Source organism: Camponotus vicinus, unplaced genomic scaffold (genome assembly GCF_025532165.1).
Source record: "Camponotus vicinus isolate PSW18456_S1 unplaced genomic scaffold, iyCamVici1.0 SCAF_10, whole genome shotgun sequence".
Classification (NCBI taxonomy): domain Eukaryota; kingdom Metazoa; phylum Arthropoda; class Insecta; order Hymenoptera; family Formicidae; genus Camponotus; species Camponotus vicinus.
In genome coordinates, this window is record NW_028141946.1 from 15,955,549 (window position 1) to 15,980,132 (window position 24,584).

The 24,584-nt window shown below is 32.7% G+C and overlaps 1 protein-coding gene and 1 pseudogene across 2 annotated transcripts in view; both read left to right on the top strand.

The window, feature by feature from the left end:
* LOC145960461 (proto-oncogene tyrosine-protein kinase ROS-like) overlaps positions 1–12,808 on the top strand; it is a 61,409-nt gene extending 48,601 nt beyond the window's left edge. Inside the window, exons 8-15 of the mRNA XM_083079963.1 lie at positions 1,138–1,231; positions 1,371–1,697; positions 1,882–2,184; positions 2,406–3,826; positions 10,980–11,084; positions 11,260–11,474; positions 11,751–12,224; positions 12,461–12,808. Coding sequence (XP_082936089.1) covers positions 1,138–1,231; positions 1,371–1,697; positions 1,882–2,184; positions 2,406–3,826; positions 10,980–11,084; positions 11,260–11,474; positions 11,751–12,224; positions 12,461–12,808 — 3,287 coding nt within the window. The remainder of the gene's footprint in view (positions 1–1,137; positions 1,232–1,370; positions 1,698–1,881; positions 2,185–2,405; positions 3,827–10,979; positions 11,085–11,259; positions 11,475–11,750; positions 12,225–12,460) is intronic.
* A 9,858-nt stretch (positions 12,809–22,666) lies between these two features.
* On the top strand, positions 22,667–24,513 carry LOC145960332 (uncharacterized; annotated as a pseudogene). The gene is made up of 4 exons (XR_014435329.1): positions 22,667–23,210; positions 23,317–23,658; positions 23,739–24,012; positions 24,103–24,513. The product of XR_014435329.1 is annotated as an uncharacterized LOC145960332 (transcript).
* Positions 24,514–24,584: the final 71 nt, after the last annotated feature.

The window sequence follows — 24,584 nt, forward strand, 5'->3', positions numbered from 1 at the left end:
TTAAGGCTTTAAGCTTGAAAATGAAAAAAAATTTTTTCAAATACGACCATTTTTGACGGAATTATACTTATTTGAAGTTATGCGAAAATTTGACATAAAATTACCTATGCGATAATTTTGTTGACGAGTGTATTTTTAGCATTAAATGTTTGTATCGGTGAAAATCCGCTTAAGGACATTCATTTGACATCATTTACAGTGTTTCTACAAAAATTCGTGATAATCGAGCGTGGGTCGTTTTCGGAAGTTTATCCCATATTAATTAGGAATGGTATATATCAAACCGGTATTGTTAAGCAAACGAAAAACGAATAGCAATTTTTCTTTTAATTTTATAATTTATATAATTTATCATTAAAAGCACTAGAAACAACCGCGTTTTTGTTTCAACGGTACTCACTTAATTCTTTTCGTATGTTATACTTTATTTAGGATATTTCAATGTCCGAGAAAAGTGATCATCCTATACTAAATTTCAAATCTGATCGGAGTCATTCTGATAGTACTGTGAGAAATAAGCGAGAAGTCGATGAAGTTACACTTGAAAATATTTCTGTTATCCCAGAATCTATCGGTAAGTTGAAAAAATGCATAAAACATTAATAACAAAATCTATGACGAAAAAGTGTAAATATAATTTAAATTCAAGAGAGAGTGGAAATCAAATCTGAAAATATCTTCCAGTAGTGAGAAAAATATATAATAAATTCTATTCCATCCAAAAAAAAAATAGAAAAACATAATATAAACATAATATTGTACATAAAAATTGTCATGATTTAAGGTAAAGTCAATTTTATTAATTTGCTACTTTGTTTTAAAGCAATCGCAAATATTATACTTCTGATTTCTTAAGCTATAGAAATTTTTCGAAAAGTACTTGTCATTTTATTAAAAGTTATTTATTCGCTTTTGCCATGAATTAACGATTACTTTTCTAAATCTTAAATGACGCAAAAAGTTCTTATATTATTTTTTTAAAGGTCAATACTGTGCTAATTTCCATATTTTGTAGTTTACATTAATTTTTTTCTATTTCCTTTATTTTCACATTAAATTGTTCTTTCTGATTTACTGAGATAATCCACTTAATCTTATATATAATTATGTTAATATGTACGATCTTAAAATCTCTAGAAAGCAGTTTGAACAAGCCAACATCTCTCAGAGCATTTGTACAATTCGACAGTCAATTCACAGAAAAAGTAAACGACATTTTTGTGACATTGAGGTAAAGAATCTAAATTCTCAGTTTGTATTCTTTCATTTTTCTCTCTTTTTCTTAAATTCAACGACATAAATATATAAAAATGTTAATTCTGTTATAATTTTGTTAAATATAAAAAGGCTAAAATTTTATTTTTTTACAGATGGAACCAACCTGAATTTACCGATGAAATAATACAAGGGTACACAGTGCAGTGTTCTTTCATCGAGAACTTAAAAGAGATTCAAACCTGCGACGATAAAAATATCACAACTACAAAATTGGAGCACACGGTGCACAATCTAACATCTAACACGACATATTATTTTCGAGTACGCGCGCATACTAAAATTGTTGCTGGTCCTTACACGGATGTAATCAATGTGTCGACTACACATGAAAATCCAATACCTAAATTATTACTCACAACGTTTCTAGGTATCCAAATATGGGACGTGGATTTAAACGTTAATAATTCCTTAATATCAAAGTATGTATACTGATAAAGAAAAATAGTTATAATTATCATAAATTATTTTTAACACTAACTATAAAGTTATTATTATTATGCACAAGTTTATTATTATCAACTTTATAGTAGTAATAACTATAAAATTAGAAATCTCAACTATAATTTTTTTACTATACAATTATATTTGGCTCCTTTTTTTCAGATCAGAAACAAATGTCGCTTATTCGATACAAGACAATAGAATTTATTTGAGTGACGGAAAAGACTTAAAGACATTCAAGATTAATGAAAATAATATCACAAAGATAGCTACATATGATAAAGAATTATTTAATATCTGCATTGATTGGGTAGCAAGAAATCTATATTTGACCTGTGAAGGGTCAGACTACTCTTATATTGTAAAGTTCGACTTAACAATGTGGGAAAATGGCATAATTAAATTTGATGAGATTTTCAAAGCAAAAATTGCTAAAGACCATTTAAATGTATCACCGTCTATGGGGTACGTTTAATACCGTTCACCTGAAAAAATAATTTTTCATTAAAGATTTATGCAAATTTGTAATTTTTCTATAATTTTACGTGGTTTTATAATTAAGATCGTAAGTAAAAAAAAATAAGTTATTATATAATTATAAGAATTTCGAATTTTTACTACATATAAGTTTCTGTTTTTGGTAAAATAATGTCTTATAATGAGTAAAATAATTATATATTTTTTAGAATTTTATATCGCATGTCATACAATAGAAAGAATAGAGAATATGATATGATGAAATATTATCTCGATGGAAAAAACAAGCAAATTTTTCAGATAAATGCTTCCATTTGCCCATTTTATGATATAGATTCTTTTGATGTGATAATTGATAACATGAATAATGAGAAGCCGTTAATTTACTGGTTATGTATTGATCGCATATTTGTGACAAACATTAACGTTTCTATGTACAATATGATTTTATACAAGAAAAACATAGGTGATGACATCACATTCCAATCTATGACGATTGACAAAACAAACATTTACATTTTAGCAATGGATGGTTGGTTTCAATATATTCTCTACGTTTTGGAAAAGAAATATGCAAGTCTCAAGAGCGTAAATGTAGACAAATATGTTAAAAAGATAGGCCCAGTTGAAAATTTTCCTTTTTATAGAATTTACGCTTTTGATAAATCTTTACAACCATATCCTCCAATGAGATGTCTGACACCTGACGAAAAAGTTTATAATTTTGAGAATGTGACTGCAACGACAAACAGCATCATTGTAAATCTTCCGGAGCCGGTTGTAAAGAGTGGATGCAAAAAATATAATTTACCAACTACTATATATACTATCTCCGTAAGCTGTTTAGACAACAATCTCAACAAGTATGAAAAATTCGATGTGCTGACGTTCGAGCGATATTACGAGATTCAGAACTTAACACCATTTACAGAGTACAAGTTGAAGTTTACTTTAAGCAATTTTTACTTTGATCAATTATCAATAAATCCATTCGATTCGAATGTGATACCAATGAAAACTAATTCAGGCAAGCTTAATGCACCAGAAAACATAAGTGTTCTAGCTTTGACGCCTACTATAGCAGTAGTTCGTTGGATGTCACCCAAGAAAGTGAACTGCGTGGCCGTGACCTACGAAGTGCATTGGAAGTTAGTGAACGGGACGCAACAAGAGAGTAAACAATTTATCAATGTGCCGAAACGTATAGCAGACGGCAGATTTTTCACAAAGATTAACTTGTCGTTACCAGTACAAGATTACTTGATATATGTGCGTGTGTATCCAATTAATTTCAGCGATTTCTACAACGAGAGTTTAAGCAAGATCAATCACATATACTCAGAACCAAACAATATTACTTTGAGCAGGGCCAACATAAATAGCATAGACATTTCATGGATTTCAAACATTAATCTGACGGTTTTTTTTATATTAGAGTACAAAGACATTGCAACAGAAAAGTGGCAAACAACAAATTATAGTAAAATGAATTATAGCAATGAAATAATATACTATATCGGAAATTTACAATCGGGAACTTCATACAAGTTTCGCATGATATTGAGATATCCCGAATATGAGGAAAATTTTACATGGCCGGCTGATGAAAGATTTATTTTTTCAACACTTGGTAAGCAAACGAAGATACCCATACAGCACAATAAGATTGCATGGATATATTGAAGAATAATTTCATTGAAACATTACAATATTGCAAATCGATTGCGAAACTCTGCTGATTGTTATAAGATTCTGATAACATTAAGATATTCAGTTTTTGTAATATTGCAATGAAATATATATTATAGCAACATTACAGTGGCATATATTTGAAAGAATGCAATGTCTCATTGCAACCATTTAATAATATTACGTATAGAATATTTTTGTTTCTGACAGATAATTATCTCGGAAGTATATAATTAAATTAAAAAGCTTAATATAAATAGACGTTTCCAACGATTTCATATCTAATATAATATATATATTGCGACGTTTCTCACGAAGTGATAATTTTATATACAATTCCTCCTCGAGGTGTTAGAGAGGAGGATGCGAGGTGTTAGAAAGGAAGGGGGAGCGAAAACGTCGTCAAAAATACAAGGATAGAGATACTCGCGCTTGGAGGAACTAAGATGGAGGGTGTTCTCGCGCGAGCCGCGGCGAAGCGAAGGCCGTCTCGAGATCTCGAAGTTGGGCGCCAGATACGGTCTTTCGCGTATCAGTTCGCTAAAACGCCAGAATAACGCGAAAATCCTAATTTGCCACGGGCCGACTAGCTCACCTAACGGTAGAGGGGCAGGGTCTGTTGAAAAGGATATTGAATTATTTTATGCGAGGCTTTCGGGAATTACGAAAATCGACAGGCACAACGGACTTTAACAATCATGAAACGCGAACACTCAAATAAATTACGCGAGCTTAATATAAAAGAAAATATAACAAATTTATTCAAGAAAGAAATATAAAAAGAATATAAAACAGAAGAAATAACGAAATCAAGAAAAAAAATAATAATAACATAAATTAGCAAATTTGAAATAACTAAATATCTTAAGTCGCTGTAATCTATTATGCACTGCGACACACTCACACGCACGACAAATATCTCGCAATAAACGCAATCATACACGTAACAAGCGCGACAAAGACAGCACGATAGTCACGACGTCACGATACGCAACGATCATACACTCACATACACGCTAATTAATACACGAAAATCGCCCGGAGATCGATTGCGGGGATGTCTTACGCGGCTTCGACAACTCTGTTCGACAGCACGGATAGCGAACGCATTCCCCGCGATTTACCGCGCACGTGGTCGATATACGAGAGCCGGTCGCTACGCGTTTTACGACACTCCGAATCCCGGAGAGAGACGAACGGTTCCTTATCGACTACGGCCGACGTTACGATCGTCCTTGATGCCTCGGTCGCTTGTCTCCGGTCGCCCGAAATACACGAAAATCGCGAGCTCGGTACAAAGCCCGAGCCACAACGAGACACGAAAATGGCGACGGCGATAGAGTGGCCGGTCTACGGACGGAATCGCGTACGTGGCTTACAATATAGCGATGGGCAACCTCACCGATACTTTCTCCCGTGGCTAGGGGATGATCCTCGGCTCGTCCTCTCGCCTTGATCTAGGCTGCGATACACACAATTAACGACAACGATACTAGCTAAAGTGACTATCCGCCAAGAGCGCCCGCACCAGAGTGTAAGCGCCTAAGAATTTTGAGTATATTTGAGTTAGTCTGTACTTGCGAAAATAAATATGTATATATATATATATATATATATATATATACATACATATCTTAAGGAATGCGTGCCCCACGCTATCCCTATGATAGCTCAGCACCACCTGTCGCGATAACCGAAAATTTGATTTCGATGTTCGAGCAGTTAGCGAAGGATCGTCTAACACTGCGCATCATTACGTATTGGCGAAGGACTGCCGAGAATATTATAGAACGTTCGCGAAGGATCGTCGAATGTGTCGAGTTCGTTTGTGCAACATTTATAGTTCGATAAAAGTGTTATCGATTTATATTAATAAATCTAACTGTAGTGAAAAGGTTTTCTGTGCCAGTGAACATTTATTTCCACGCCCTAAAATTGAATAAACGGCTACAGAACCACAGTTTTTCAGAAGTGGGATTCACCTACGATAAACTTTGTTAAGAAATAACTCCAGACTGTTTGCCTGAGTTTTTCGTGCATAGCTCGTGAGTAATAAACGCATCAATTGTTTTTACGGAATATATTAATCGGTTATATCGAGAATATCGAAAAGAGAATAAAGTGAGCACGTGCTATCAGAGAAAGTTCTCGAACCGGAAGTACGTCATATAGAACATTCTAGATCTTGCTCCGAAATTGCTGACTCAGCCATGTTGCCGGTAAGCGCAAATTTAGAGAGCCATCTCTATATCAGGGGTGATATTAATTTCATATCACTATCCTTTTCGTATTTCGACATCGTTTCAAATTCTGAGGATAACAAAGGATTTCTGTGATTATCGATACTTTCACTTGTGAGACTTATTTATCGGTGTGAGACTTATTTATCTTTGACCGATTGAACGATCAATATGAATCGAGAGAAATTGGAATCATTATCGATAAGCGATTTGAGAGCTCTTGCAGCACGTTTAAAAATCGATACAAAAGGAACACGTTCTAATATTTTTGAGTCTCTCATAAATTATTATGAACGAGAAGGATGGTCAGAACAATCGCATGGGCAGTCATCAACGGAAAGCACCCAAAAACCTAGGAGTGATCCATCCACTATATCATCGGGCAGTGAATCTCACGTAGAAAGACCGGAGATGTCAACAATTCAGCCACCCTGTATGATACATACAGCGGGTCCGTCATCTGGAGCGAGAATGCAAAATCCGCTAAATATCGGCTCTTTACCCGATATTCAATTTATCGTGGAGTCGGTTGTGCAAGCGTTACAACAGGCCTCTTCCTCTTCATCTGCTAATGTGCCTCATCAAAATACAAGTGATACGCGTGAATCAAATGGAAATTCTTCTAACATTTGGCAGCGTGTAAAATGTGCTGAGAAACTGATTCCTACTTTTTCGGGAAAAGAAGATGAAAACGTTGTTCGATGGCTTGAAAGAATAGCTAATATCGCATAGACGTATCATTTCAGCAATGATGTTTTGCTTTTGGCTGCTGTAAGTCAATTAAAAGAATGTGCTTTAAATTGGTATAATCGTCAGCCACTCGAATCTGTGTCTACTTGGGAGGAATTTAAATTCCAATTGAGACGATATTTTGAATGGAAGGAATCTTACATCACAACTTTGGCAAGAATTAGCACTCGCTTTTGGAAATCGCACACAGAAAAATTTATTGATTACGCTGAAGCAAAATTAAATTTAATACAATCGCTAACGCTCTCTGAAAAGGAAATAATGGAACTCTTAGCTGACGGAGTGAAAGATTCTAATCTCCGAAAAATGGTGCTGAATACTTGGATTGATAATGTTCCTGACTTTATTGAACACGTGCGCAAAATTACAGAAGATAGCATTATTGTGCGAAAAGGAGAATCTAAACATCCAACGAAAAAAACGGGAGAGAATACATCATCAACCGAGAAGACTTGTTTTACTTGCAAGAAACCTGGACATTTATCCAAGGATTACCGAATCGGAAAAGCAACGTGTTTTAAGTGCGGTCAAACGGGTCATCTAAGCAACACGTGTCCTAAGAAAGAAGCCAGTCGCAGCACTACATTGAACCATGTGGAAGAAGATGCGTCGCTGCCGTCAACATCGACCACGGGGACTACATCTCGGTCTGAAAGATGTTCGATCTTTCGTCCTCCGTCCTCGGAGGGTAGCGTCGATCCGGCCAGGTGATCCCGATCCAAGACAGCTGTTTCTTTGAGACTTCTCCTCCTTTCCTTCGCAGGGGGCGAATTCTATCCGCGACTCTGCGCTGTCCTGATCCTCGGGCGCTATCTCCGTTCTCGAATCGGAGGTCGGAAATGTCGTATCGACTGTTGCAAAAAGGATTCTTCTTTTGCTTCTTCCGGTTGCTTTCCGGCGAGTTGCCCGACGTACAAATAATACAAAAAAAATTAATTAATAACGCGAAATATAACAAAGGCTCGTCTCTCCGGAGATTTCGATACGGCTCTCGCAATCTTTTTCTGGCGCCGCCGCTCGGCTCGCGCCCCGTCAAGATTCTGGGGCGGATGGACGCGCGTCGGGACGGCAACGTCACACCATATATATATACAGGGTGTCCGATTCCTGAGTGACCGAACGAAAAGTAGTAGTAGATTGGGTCAAACTGAGAAGAAAAGTCCTCTACCATTTTGCAAAATTCGCAACAATTATTAAAAAATAAGCAAAAATGTCTCGGTACATGAGAAGCGATAAACCGCTTGTAGTGTGTGATTATTAAGTGATCAAATGAAAAGTGGTGATAGATTGGGTCAAACTGAAAAGAAAAATTCTCTACCATATTGCAAAATTCGCAATAATTATTAAGTTATAGGCAAAAATGTCTCAGAGTATAAGAAGCGGTAGACAGATCGCTTCTCATGCGCTGAGATATTTTTGCCTATAACTTAATAATTATTGCGAATTTTGCAAAATGGTAGAGGACTTGTCTTTCCAGTTTGACACAATCTACCACCACTTTTCGTTTGATCACTTATTAATCGGACACTGCGAGCGATCTACCGCTTCTCATGCGCCGAAACATTTTTGCTTATTTCTTAATAATTATTGCGAATTTTGCAAAATAGTAGAGAACTTTTCTTCTCAATTTGATCCAATCTACCACTACGTTTCGTTTGGTCACTCAGGAATCGGACACCCTGTATACAGGGTGTCCCATTTTAAAAGTTCCATCCTCATAACTTTTCAGGATCAACGTTTGAAGGAAAACGACTCGGATAAAAGTTGTAGGGAACAATGGGGGCTATCTAGTAGTGACCTTGGATTCGACATTAAAGGTCATTTTTAAGGTCATTTGAAGATCAACTTCCGTTTTTTAAATGGGAACCCTTATTTTTTATTACTTATTCTTGTAGCTTATCTCGAGAGCTTTCCAAAACACTATAATAAAGTATTTCTTCATTCAGTACTTTTCGAGTTATGAGGCTTGAAATAATTTCTTAATTTTATATAAACCATAAAATATCTAGTAAAATATTCATTTTTCGATTATCTTACCTTAATACTTTTATGTACAAAATAATGAGAGGAATCAATTGGTGTAAAGAAAACATACAGTTGTTTTTAAGAAAAAATGTGGAATTGTTAATTGCAAATTACAGATATTTTATGGTTTATATAAAATTAAGAAATTATTTCAAGCCTCATAACTCGAAAAGTACTGAATGAAGAAATACTTTATTATAGTGTTTTGGAAAGCTCTCGAGATAAGCTACAAGAATAAGTAATAAAAAATAGAGGTTCCTATTTAAAAAACGGAAGTTGACCTTCAAATGACTTTGAAAATGACCTTTAATATCGAATCCAAGGTCACTACCAGATAGCCCCCTTTGTTCCCTATAACTTTTATCCGAGTCGTTTTCCTTCAAACGTTGATCCTGAAAAGTTATGAGAGTGGAACTTTTAAAATGGGACACCCTGTGTATATATATATATTCTAATATTATATTTAAACATAATCATATAACTAAAATATAAAATATTATACTTTGGATATAAAATTACTTTAATCTTTCACTTATACGAACCACTTCTTTTATTTTAAATGTTCTATATACTGTTATAACGGGGCATAAATATATAAACATTAATTGGAATTAGTTATACATTTATAACTAATTATAATTTCATTTAAAAAATTTCAAAAATACAATTACATATACTTGTATGTGAAATATACTTAAAAGTGCATCGAAAAATAAAAATAAAAATTATAATGCTAGATAAAATATTACCTATTCTCTTAATATAATTAAAAAAATATATTAAAAATATATATTTAAAAATCTATTAATACCATATTTGGATATGAGTGTATTGAAAATATATCTTAAAATGTATCTAACGATGATATAAAATGTTATTTATATTCTTTAATAGAAAAAATAGCAATTTTTATCTTTAGCTTATAATTATATTTTTTTTAACTCGACTGATATCATTCCTGTGTCAATTCATTTGACTTTATCTGCAAAAAAATTAAAATTCATCGCAGATATACAAATATAAAAGAATTAAAAAAATAAATATAAAAAATATATTATTACATATATATATTATTACAAATGTATTATTTTTTTTATAAATATAATAATCCTTTCGTACCTCCGTGACTTTGGCTTGTTTTAAAGAAGAAAATTCAAGTTACATGTAAAAAAATCGCACACTTTGAAATATAATGCTTACTAAAATCTACTTTCAAAAAAAAATCAAACTTTTAAATTAAATAGTGAAAGTATAGTGAAGAGTAAGCATATATTATGTCGAAAAATCCTAGAATTGATATGCTAATTATATACTTAAAGTTTTATTTAAACGTGATTACTTTATTATGATAAATGTTATAATAGTTTAGATATATAATTTAAGTGTGCACAAAATAAAACGACATGTGCGATAGACATCCAAAAGAGTCTCGTGACAGATGCGCGACTTGCAAAAAAAAGTGTGTAACAACACCGTGAGTCAAGTGTGTGTGTGTGTGTGTGTGTGTGTGTGTGTGTGCATTTTCAGAAAAAACATAATATATATCTAAAAAAATAAAATCCAAACTCAAATATTATAAATATATCGATATTTCAGCGTTTCATGGCTACCATCTTGAATCTGTCATTATGAATTTAAATTTTAACAGTATATTTAGAATCAACACATCCAAAAACCTATAAAATTGTTTCATATCAAACGCATCTTTTTTCGGAAAGCCAGAGGTGCGAAAAAGTTAGAGTGTTATAGTTTTAAAATGTTTCTAAAATATAAATATCATATTGCTAATATCTAACTGATATTTTGTTAATTTATATTTCTACAATGTTTCTGTAATGTTGCATTACAATTTGCAATATTGCAACATTGTCGCAAAGTAGCTGTAATATTCTGTGGTGTATGGATGTTATAATATTATATGCTTATTTTTTTATATATGAATCGACTTACAAATAAATTAATTAATAATTAATTATTAATTTATTATTAATTAATTTATAATAACGTTATTAGTAGAAATAAGTTTTTAAATAAAACGCACACACGAAAATATTAAAATTATATTTTTGCGTAATATAGATATTTCGAACACTCCTGGAATAACAGAGACAAAATATTATTTACCATTGATGTTAAGCTTTATCGTTATAGTTACTATAATCTGCATCTGCTACTTTTATTGTTGTAAGTACATTTGATGTAAATATCGAATTGTAGATTATACACATATATCTGATATATCTAAAAATTTATTGAAAATAGTAATTTACTTATATAAAACTAAACGAATAAATTTACTAAAAAATAGTAAATTTTATAATACATATAGTTACATAATTAAATCGAAATTTTATAACAGTGCATCGTCAACGCAGAGGTAATAACAAACAATTTTTGTCTTCCACAATGACTGATATAGAATTGGCGATTCTACATGAAGTACCTTGCCGAAACACTCAATTCAATGTGATTTACAGTCCTATGTTACATTATAATCCGGAATATGCGATGACTAAAATCGCACGTAAACAAATTACATTTACAAAACTTATTGGTAGCGGCGCATTCGGAATGGTAAAAATTTTTTTCAAGCAATGTTTCAAATTAATGAAAATAAATTATTTCTGAATCAACAAAACAGATATGTATTTTCTAATAAAGATATAAATTACATGAAGTTTTATAATAGATCATAAGTAATATAAAATTTAGATGAGACAACAAATATATACTTTATTATATATTTTTCGTTAAATTATATAATATAAAGTAAAATATAATATTACTTGACATTAAACTATACATTTTCTAATGAAGTACGCATGTAAATTTGTGTGAAATATTTTGCAGGTGTTTCAAGGAAATGTGAAGAACTTAGAAGGATTGGGCACAGAGATATCCATTGCAATAAAAACGCTTCGGAAAGATGCTTCTTCCCATGAGAAAAAGAAATTTTTGAAGGAAGCCAAGCTTATGAATCATTTTAGACACAAACGTATATTAAGATTGTTGGCCGTTTGTTTAGATGGGGATTCTCCGTTACTAGTGTTGGAATTGATGGAAACTGGTGATCTGTTAAAATATTTGAGAGACAGTCGAAATTTACAAGCGTCAGATTCGCATGCTCTGCATTTGCAAGATTTGCTCGCCATGTGCGAAGATGTTGCGCGAGGTTGTTGCTACTTGGAAGAGTTGCGTTTCGTACATAGAGATCTAGCGTGTCGCAATTGTTTAGTATCTTCGAGAAATCGCGAGAATCGTGTCATGAAAATAGGAGATTTTGGACTAGCTAGAGATATCTACAAGGATGATTATTATCGCGTGGTAAATACAATTATTAAAAAAAATTAATGATTAAAAAATGAATTCTTTTGAAAATACTTTCCATTTTTTTATCATAATAGTATCGTGCATTGTTTTTTTAAGTAGTATCGAATATAAATAGTTTTTATTTATATAAAGCAAGAGATAAACAAATGTTTTTTTTTTCATTTTGCACATATTCTAAAAATGAACAACTTGAACCAGACAATTAAATTTTGGTTAAAATCTTATTTTAGAAAGGAGAAGGTTTGTTTCCTATTCGCTGGATGGCACCCGAATCTTTGACGATCGGAATATTTACTTCTCAAAGCGATGTTTGGTCATTTGGGGTATTAATGTGGGAAATTACATCGTTGGGTGAGCAACCTTATATTGCCAAGGTTAATGAAGAAGTGATAAATTATGTACGTGCTGGAGGCAGGTTGCCGATGACTCTTAACTGTCCATCAACGTTGTATCAGTTGATGCTGCATTGCTGGAATACAGCGGATGCCAGACCAAATTTTAAACTTTGTCTGAAAAATATTATAGCATTAAGAAAGAACATAGAAGATGCCTTATTGAGTCCAGTCGATATTATTTAGCCGATATAATTAAATTAATATTTATCTTCTTTTCCGAACGATTCAATAAATCTTAATGTAGGAAAAATATTTCTAGAATATTTCTAAATTGATTCTGTTATTTTCAAGTTTAATCTTAATATTAGATGTATCAATGAAGATAAAAGAAATTTTTTAATCTTACCTTCCATAAAATTTTGATTATTAAAAAATATCACATCCGTTTTCATGATTGTACAAAATCAAATAATATAATGATATATCTAATTTGTATTTTTGAGTAATCGAAGCGAAACCTAATGATTGCGATCATATATATATATACAGGGTGATTCAAAATAACCCCTGTGTCCCTGAAATTACATATTCTTGAATCAATTCTAAGACGATTTTTCCTTCGGCAAAATTTCGTCCGAAGCTTAGTTTTTGAATTATTAAAGGAAGTAGTTAACGTATGACGGGTCGAATACAAGAGGCAGGCAAGGGTGGCGCGATTCACCGTCAGACGCGGGAGCTTACGCGGGGCGCCTGCTGCGATCAGCTGATCGCTATACACATACAGACACACATGCGAACACATACATTCTCTCTCTGTCTGTCTGTCTGTCTGTCTGTCTGTCTGTCTGTCTCTCTCTCTCTCTCTCGCTCATTCGCTCACTCACCTGTTTTTTTTTTTTTTACGAGAGAGGGGAAAATGCATTTTATGCATACCCACCGGTCGATCCAGTGAGTTATGTGGGACTCGATTACCAAGTCGAATTACCAACTCGGTACTCCCTACCCACTAAAAACCCCTCTCTTTTCAGGAATTTCCTTTAACACACTGTCCCTCTGACTCCCCGAGATCTGTTTTCACATAACGTCAAAAAATAGTTATTACCTTGTTCGATGACTTTTGATGTATTGCTGTAATTGCTTGAAGGAGAAATGAATTTTCCGATAGATCGTACGTTCTCAAATTTAACGTAGATATCACGTTGCAAAAGACAAGAAATCCACACTAAATTATTAACTGAAAGTTTTTCTTCTTTCATGAACTGTATTCTTTTATTAAACTTTAACATAATCACATTTATTTACTCACTCGATGAGACGAGAAATTTACTAATGACTCTATCACTAATCACTATTAATCACTGTCGAATAATAATTGTTGGCGATTAAAAATCACTCGATGAAAGAAACACGCGCGAACACGTTACTACACGACGCGACGACGCGACAATGCGACGATAATTACGACTCGGCGACTGCAAGCAGTTTTTTGTCATGGTAGGTTGCGGTAGGTTAAGGTATTACTGGCGCTATCGAACGCGATCATGTGTTCGATTGAAGAATGCGCTAAACATAATAAACATTTAACATATTAATATTATTATTATGTTAAATGTTTATTATGTTTACCGCATTCTTCAATCGTACACATGATCGCGTTCGATAGCGCCAGTAGTACCTTAACCTACCGCAACTTACCATGACAAAAAACTGCTTGCAGTCGCCGAGTCGTAATTATCGTCACATTGTCGCGTCGTCGCGTCGTGTAGTAACGTGTCCGCGCGTGTTTCTTTCATCGAGTGATTTTTAATCGCCATCAATTATTATTCGACAGTGATTAATAGTGATTAGTGATAGAGTCATTAGTAAATTTCTCGTCTCATCGAGTGAGTAAATAAATGTGATTATGTTAAAGTTTAATAAAAGAATACAGTTCATGAAAGAAGAAAAACTTTCAGTTAATAATTTAGTGTGGATTTCTTGTCTTTTGCAACGTGATATCTACGTTAAATTTGAGAACGTACGATCTATCGGAAAATTCATTTCTCCTTCAAGCAATTACAGCAATACATCAAAAGTCATCGAACAAGGTAATAATAACTATTTTTTGACGTTATGTGAAAACAGATCTCGGGGAGTCAGAGGGACAGTGTGTTAAAGGAAATTCCTGAAAAGAGAGGGGTTTTTAGTGGGTAGGGAGTACCGAGTTGGTAATTCGACTTGGTAATCGAGTCCCACATAACTCACTGGATCGACCGGTGGGTATGCATAAAATGCATTTTCCCCTCTCTCGTAAAAAAAAAAAAAACAGGTGAGTGAGCGAATGAGCGAGAGAGAGAGAGAGACAGACAGACAGACAGACAGACAGACAGACAGACAGACAGAGAGAGAATGTATGTGTTCGCATGTGTGTCTGTATGTGTATAGCGATCAGCTGATCGCAGCAGGCGCCCCGCGTAAGCTCCCGCGTCTGACGGTGAATCGCGCCACCCTTGCCTGCCTCTTGTATTCGACCCGTCATACGTTAACTACTTCCTTTAATAATTCAAAAACTAAGCTTCGGACGAAATTTTGCCGAAGGAAAAATCGTCTTAGAATTGATTCAAGAATATGTAATTTCAGGGACACAGGGGTTATTTTGAATCACCCTGTATATGTATAAACAATATTTTTTTCAACATGGGAATATAATTAATTTTCGACATTATATATGACTGATAATTACAAACTGATTGTAACATTTATAAGTAAAAGAGGAAACGCGAATAATATCCTCTATAATTAGTTGTAAATATATAAATACAATAATATAATTATTTTTAAATTTATAATAGTTATCATGTTTAAATTTTTTACATCAAACAATATAATTTTTTACATTCGAGATAAGTATATACATATATTTTATCTTCATATTTAGTGACTTACTATATATTCAAATTATATTGATGATTATAAAAGTATACAGTTGTAAAAATGAACTACATTTATGTATATTTACACACAAGTACGTCTATCATTTCGAAAAAATTCTTGCACGTACATATATCTTTGTTGGTGAGTAAAAAGTTTTTATAAATTTATAAAATGTTTGAAAATACAACTGTTATTATGCACGAATTTAAAAAGAGACCGTTATATTAATGTTTAAATTATTAAAAATATTCTTATGCAGAATGTCCCTTTAATAATATAAAAAAATTTTTGAAAATAACAATATATATCATTTAATATATGAAAGGACTAAATAAGTCACAAAAGGAGACCAAAGCATCACAGAATTATTTTCAATTATATTTCACGTAATTAAAGTTTTTATCACATTTTTTTGGAAATAGAGTAATTAATTTATAGCAGGAGAAAGAGGGAATTTTATTGGATGCACTAATGCACACTGGTGCATAATAAAGACTGTCGTATATAAAATTACAATAGTCGAGTTAAAATAATAAAGTTATTAATATTATAAATTTTTATATTACATTATATTATATATTAAGTATATTATATTAAGTTAATATTAACTAAAGTTATATTATGTAAGTTATTATATTATAAGGTTATTCAATGCAAATAATGATAATAACAGCTCGTACAATTAATTATAATATTTATTTTAGTTATGTATGTGCTACTGTAAATTTGTACTTATTTATACTAGTGCAAAAACGGTAAGGCGTCACGTATCGCTTGATTCAAACATTATGTGAATGTACAGAAAACGTGTAAATCATTTTTTTAAATCCATTATTACTTTTCTTATAATCAGAATATCTTTTTATATAGTAAACGTGCCTCTTATACCAAAGAGAAGATACTCAGAAATAAATTAATATAAAAAGTTTAATAAAATTCATTAAACAATTATATATACATATAATTATTTTTATTTATACATATATAGAACTATTTTTGTTTTATACACATATAACTTTTTTGTCAAACAATTTTTAAAGATTTTAATTCTTTTTGGAATAACGGCGAGTATTTCCGTAGAGAAAAATAAATTGCAACGGAATGCAGCTAATAAGACGTCATGGCAACACATGATCAGATCGATCATTCGAAGTCAGTTACTACTTGTGATCGCTAGCCAAAAAACACTACCGCGTTATTTGTCGCTTGATTCAAACTGCATCATATGAAAATCATGGAAAACGTGTAATTGTGTACGAATAGTGGATTTTAAAAAGCATAGCACGTAGTAACATAATCGTATGAACGAGTTGTCATAGTTAGATATTTAATAGCAAAGATAGCAAATATTGAAGTGAATTCGATTACACGCCGCGTGTGCTTGAATATGGCTGAAAATGTTACAAGATCTATAATTCTATAACTTCTTTGATCGTTTGTAATTTGATTGTGGTTATCTTTTTATCGACTGTTTTTCTATTATAATATTAATGAAAAAGAAAAGCTGATAATAATTATATTCCTGTATTCGCGATACAATCCAATGAATATGTACCATTTTGCATTGTCATTTGTTCTCTTTAAAAAAATAGAAGTTATTTACTTACTAAGAATTCTCTAATTTAATCTTAAGATATATACTGTGACCATAAGGAGAAATCTAAAAACATAATATTAGAAGATAATAACTTGCAATTCGTTAAAATTGAGTTTTAAAGAATTTATCGAAAATATATGTATGAATTAATATCAATTCGATTAGCACATCAGAATTAGTAGAGTGAGAAAAACAACTAACTGAGGATTTAACGGGAACCGATTGAGTGCAAACATTTACGAAAAATGCAAATTATGTTTGGAACAATTTTATGTGTTTTATTGAAAGGTTTAGTACTGACAAAGGCAACTGTCACGCCGAAGGATTATACCACTTCAAACAGCCTCCAGAAAGAAAGTGTTTCCATGTGTCCGAATTTAAATTTCACGCAGGTAAGAGATATTTTTTGCTTGATTAAGAAACAATTGAATGTTATTGCAGCTAGTAGTGTAACTAAAAATAAATGATAATAAATTATATATTCTATGTATATAACAAGATAAGATAAAATCTAAAATAAAAAAAATTAATTAAATAAATTTAAAAAAATAAAAAATCAAAAAATAAATAAAACAAAAATATTAAGTAATAAAAAAATATTTCACAAATATTTAATATTTAATAATAAAAATATAAGCTTAGAAAAGTTTGAAATAATGTCTAATTGTAAATATTAATACAATTAACTCTTCAAATTATTATTAAATATTACATTTAAAAAATTATACATGTATATGAGAAGTAATTATTATTATTTCAATTTATTCTTATTTGAATTGACTCTTCATATATTTAGCGTAATATGATTTACAAAGGATTAAGATTTTAGAATTAAATAATATTAACAAATTACTTTGTTACATTGTAATCATTATTAATTCTATATTTTACAAGAGCAGTCGGGAGACGCCGCGCTAGGTGTGTTCGGCGTGTATACATGAATGTGTGTATGTGTGCGCGTATGTTTTTAAATTTATTTAAATAGTAAATCATATTACGCTAAATATATGAAGAGTCAATTCAAATAAGAATAAATTGAAATAATAATGATTACTTCTCATATATAGTACATGTATAATTTTTTAAGTGTAATATTTAATAATAATTTGAAGAGTTAATTGTATTAATATTTACAATTAGACATTATTTCAAACTTTTCTAAGCTTATATTTTTATTATTAAATATTAAATATTTGTGAAATATTTTTTTTATTACTTAATATTTTTGTTTTATTTACTTTTTGTTTTTTTATTTTTTTTAATTTATTTAATTTTTTTATTTTAGATTTTTATTTGTTGTTTTTTATTAAACTTTTCTTTTTCCTTTATTTTATATTTTTTATTATTTAATTTATTAATTACTTTTTTATTTTGTAATTATTGTTGGCAGCAGTCGGGAGTATTTTTTTTTTTGAAAAAACTTTTTTATTATTTCATTCTTTTAAAAACTGTATGCATCAAAAATACAACGCGTTAATGTATTACACATTCTGTGTATAAGAACCTTAAACATGTATTATGTTCTAGATATATAATGGTTGCATTCAGCAGAACAATTACTCAATCGTCGTCACTTGATGTTGATTTGTTCAATATGCTATTTTTCGCATCAAGCGCAATTACTTTCTTGCTGCATTACTTTTTCATCCAATATTCTTTTTTCCTTTTCGTTCTTCGTGTTACTTGTCACATAATTATCTTTCTTCTTAAAATTCTTCTTTTATATTTTATACTTGATCGTGACTATAATCTTGAAATATTTTTTATTAAATAACTGTAACGATGCACCCCCTGCACGTTACTTTGTTCCCGGCATGCGATCCGCCGGAAGCTGCCGCCCGGCAGAACACCCGCCGGGCAGAGGCAGGGGCGCGGTGCGCCCACATTTTTAAGCGTTTGAAACGTACCGTATACGGCTTTAAGCCGTTAGGCTAAATTAGCCGGAAACCACCGAGCGTCGCCGATGCGGCCCGGACCGCCGACCGGCGAAAACCCGCGTTCGGCGCACTTCCCGAACCCCTCCGAACGGGCCCGACCGTACCGTTTTCCCGAAACCCGTCCGGAAGGGGGTAATATCGCCGCGCGCCGACGCGGGTAATTAGCCGGTATAAAAAGGCCGCATTCGGCGAATTAAGCACCTATTTTTCCTATCCGCTCACGCAAGTGAAACGATCCGAAACCTAGACCGCTCCAAAGAATTAGCCAGCTTTCAAGATCCGGAGGTAGAGAGAACTCTTCCTCCATCGAGCACTCTCGATTCTTGAGGCTCCTTCCATCTGAGCAGTATCCGACCGAAAGGAAACCGAATCAGAGTGCACTCCGATTCGATCGAGGGATCTCGATATCGGTCAAACCATCCGACCACCTAACGCCGGTGCAGAAAATATCGAAAATATAGAGAGGAGAGCTACCTCGGACGAGTTGTTCTCGTCGGCACGGCGTTCCCAGGAACATCCTATCTGAAACCGGGAATTGTAAAAACATTTCCGCGAAAACGACGCTAAAGCGATCCGCGTAAAAACGGGGCTAGACCTATCGCCCAGACGCGCGACAAAAACCGCCGAGACACGCGCTACGTCAAACGGTCATTGACCGCGGTAAATTGTAAACACGCGCGGCATACGAACATCATAGCGTGCGAACGCGTTTCGAGATATATCGAAACGCGACTTAAAGCTGCACCATCTCACATACCGAATTCGGGTGCAGACGTACGAACGAACGAATACTTCTGATTCGCACATTTATACTCACGCAACACAAACACACACTGTAACACGCCATAAACTCTCGTTCTTTGTTTTCATTTACATACGCTCTAGTTTATTTTCGACCGCCTACCGGACTCTGATCCCGACTCCGACTATCCGACGGCAAATCGCGCGGAAGTCGTCCGTGACATAACTATAAGAAATTAGGCTCTGTATATTGAAATATAAACTTAAATTTGGTAGTGCGTAAGTTCAACGAGAATTAAGTTTTCGTTGAAACTTATTTGTGTGCACAGGGCACAAATTTTCTTGGTACAATACCAAGCAAATTTAAATAATTCTCAATTCGAGAAATTATTTAATTATTGTCCCTTAAATAATTTCTCGAATTGAGAATTATTTAAATTTGCTTGGTATCGTACCAAGAAAATTTGTGCCCTGTGCACACAAATAAGTTTCAACGAAAACTTAATTCTCGTTGAACTTACGCACTACCATCCGCGTTTGGCTCTGATGGCCCGTTTAAATTTAAGTTTATATTTTTTATTAAATTTATCGATGACATTTAGTTGGTTCCTCTTCCCTGGCGAAAATAAGAAACTTTATAAAGCGTTAACAACCGTTGAGTGAGGGTTTTCTGAGAGTTTATATGCTTTTCAAACTTTGTAAGAGCACTTACATAACGCTGTTGGGTTTTGAATGCGTATCAAACGCTGCAGTGTTGCAATTTTTGTTCTACAAACTCTTTATATAATGTTACATGAAAGTTTTGCAATGCTGAGGTAACATTTTTCAGAGTACGTTCAGTAAACGTTGATACATCTTCGTGTACAGAGTTTACTCAGACTTTTCAAACGTTTACGATTACGCTATAACGTACAAACGTCTTTTAAACGCTGCAGTGTTGCAATTTTTGTTCTACAAACTCTTTACTAATCGTTTTTAAACTCTCGACGAACTTCCACAAACGTTCATGTAAACGCCAAACAAACGTCTCATTTTTGCCAGGGTTCAGAGATAGTAAAAAGCAATATTACTGCTAGTATGCACGTTATGAGTGCGGCGCAACCATGCAGCCAATATATATAGTCTAACCATGCTGTTTATTGTTATCAATAATTATAAATAATTATCTTCCTTTTTCTTAAAATTCTTCTTTTCTCCTTTATTCTTGATTGTGACTATAATTTGGATATATTATCTATCAATGGTCTTTCTACCTGAATCCTCTTCACAGAAAGTAAGGCGCAATATTGCTGCCAGTATGCACATTATGAGTGCGGCGCAACCATGCAGTCAATATATGTAGCGCAATCATGCTGTTATTCTTCTTTTGCCCTCATATTTCTTCATCCTATACATATCTACAATTTTAATTATTATCTAACATGTAATATATATATGTATATGTATATATGTACATATGTATGTACATATATATATATATGTAGTCATTATTTTAGTGGTCACATATTTTACATTTATTTGTCTAATTACATTTATTTAATAATATGTACAATAATATGTACATTATCTATGTACAAGTTTATATTTGCAGCATAGTTATAATAAATAATACAACGATAATATAATGTGAGTAAAAATAACTTTCTGCGCAGCTATATAATTATGATTATATGATATTTTTGCATATAAATAATCAATAAGAGTGAATATTAGGGTTGCGCAACAACATAACATAATGTAAGAGTAAATATTAGGGCTGCGCAGCAACATAACATAATATAAGAATGAATAATCTTCTGCGAGTCATATAATTATGATTATATAGTATTTCTGCAATCATAAAAGTTTATATATTTAAGTTTATATATTTAAGTTTATATATTTGCTGCATAGCCAAGAATGATTGTAGAAATATCATATAATCATAATTATACGGTTACACAGAAGATTATATTCTCTCATATTATGTTATATCACATTATTTATTATTATGACTATGCTGCAAATAAAAATAATTATTATTAATAAATAATACAACAATAACCCAGATAGCCAAGTCTGCCAAGATCATGTATTGCAAATAATGCGCTACATATTATAACGGCAGCACTCTGGCAACAGTCGCGCATGATCTGCCGTCTCAGTTAGTGCCAGCAAAAATGCAACAGAAAATAAACAGTCTTTGCATTATAATATGCTACAAAAAATACTGCAAAATTGAAGCAGAAGTCATTGGCATAAAAACAGTAGATTTTAAACATTGCATGTTGGCACAATATGTCAACAGAAATTACATAAAAATAGAACATAACATGACTACATCGGTTATATCGGCAAAATATCATCAGAAATCAAACTCATCTGCAGGCACTGCGTGACGGCAGAAAAGCGGCAAAAATTAAATATGTGCTGCCGTCTTAAAAGGTAAAGCGGGGATCACAGACTTTTGCATAAGCGCACAACTATAAGCATAAGTAAATTGATTGGGTCCATTTTCTTATGCATATATTTATAGACCTATCGATTTCCTTGTGCTTATAATTATGTTCCTGTGCTCTCGGCTTAATAACAAAAATACAGCAGAATAAAGTCATAAAGGTAACAATTTTTATCTATTTCGAAGTTTCCTGCCACTTCATAAAAACAAGTTGATTATCGCTTTTGGCGCGTTCAACAGCCAACAACATTTTTCTGTAGAACGCAGCGAAAAAGTGAATTAAGTGTTCAGTGACATCGTGCACATCTTTTGGATCCATACAGATTAGGCGAAAGACTAAAACATAAGGGCCGGAATTCATAGTCCAATCTTATATTCAAGATTGTCTTAAGTTTGGTCTTAGGTCGTCTTAAGATTCTGTTCAGCCAATGAAATAGCCGTATAACATTTTCAAACCTACAGCGTCGTTTAAGACTTAAGTCTTAGTGTGGGTCCACAACCTTGCTTTAAGTGACGAAAGCTTTAAGCCGTAATCCGTATGCTTTAAGTCGCAAGATACAACCTTAAAGACAATAGTCCACAATATTTATACGTCTAATTCCATAACGCTTAATGCATAATGTTTATTTTCTCGTAGATAAGTGTGTGCTTTCCTTAACCTTATTTACATTACGAAGGAATAATGCCGCAAATAATAAAATACAACAAACGAAAACGTTTATTTATCCTTGCGTGTGTTGGAAATATATTTATATTTGAACTCTATTTATATTTAAAGCGACTAAAAAAATGTGGTCGGCGTTGGTGGGTGCACCCTTTAATTCTGGAGCGTGGGCAACTGGGAGCGTATGAGACTGTTTTTTTGAGATACAAACATACAGATCATGAAAAGTTTTTCCGATTTACGCGACTCACAGTTGAACAATTTGAAGAACTTTTAACAATCATCACAGATGATATTCAAAAACATAGTTATAGAGAGTTTTTAACTCCAGAATTTCGTTTAGCCATCACACTTAGGTATGTTGTATTTCATTTGTGACTACTTTTTTTGTATTATTTTGTTTTATTATTTTTGTATTATTTTGTTTTTCATTTTGTTATTAAATTGTATATTGGTTTGTAGTTACTTAGCATCTGGCAATAGCATTGTTAGTTTATCAAACTATTGGAAGATAGGCAAGTCTACTGCATATGAGGTGATTCGAGAGACATGTGAAGCTATATGGAAGTGTTTAAAGGGTACTCATTTAGCACCTTCCACGATAGAATGGAAACGCATAGCAGATGGATACTGGTCAAGATGGAATTTACCAAACTGTTGTGGAGCTTTAGATGGGAAGCATATCAGATTACAATGTCCACCAAAATGTGGCTCCCAATTCTTCAATTATAAGCAATATTTTAGCTTTGATGGCACTCTGTGACAGCAAATATTGCTTTACATGGATGGAAGTAGGAAACTATGGTACGTTGTAATATAGTATAAAAATGACCTTTCTTTCTTAATTTGATTGTTTCTTATTAATAACTTCAACATTTTTTTAGAATCTCTTCCAGACAGCAGTATTTTCAGTTCCTCTGCATTTGGTATAGCCATGGAGGAAGGGTCTCTTAATTTCCCAGATCCAGAACGGTTGCCTGGTAGTAATGTGTTTGTTCCCTACTTTCTTGTTGGCGATGAAGCATTCCCATTACGCACCGACTTAATGAGACCATATCCAAGAAGAAATCTCCTAAGCGAGGCACATCGAATTTTTAATTACAGGCTATCTCGTGGAAGACTCACAATCGAGAATGCCTTCGGAATTTTGACATCAAGGTATTTCCATTAACATAATAGTATTGACAATGAACTATTATATAAAGACAAGTAACTCAATCATATTTATTTTTATTTTAATTCTAATAGGTGGCGAGTTTTACGCACCACTTTGGCTCACCATCCTCATAATAGTGAAAGCATTATTCTTGCCACAGTGTGTCTTCATAACTTTATTATGAAAAGAGAAGAACACCTGCAGGGATTCAAACAATATTGCCCACCTTCATATGTGGATCATGAAGATGACAGTTATAATATAGTACCTGATGAATGGCGGAGAGATCCTTTCTGTAACTACCTCTAGAATATTGGTCGATTAGGAGCAAACAGAGGTGCATTAGTTGCAACTCATCAGAGAGACACAATCGCAGAATATTTTTTGAGTGAGGAAGGGAAAGTGCCTTGGCAGTGGCAAACTATTTACAGAGGTTTTGATATAAATATGCCTTAGTTTCATTTGTAATAAAAAACAGTAAATAATATTTTATCATTATTATATTATAATAATTTATTATATATATATATATATATATATATATATATATATATATATATATAGTTTATTTATA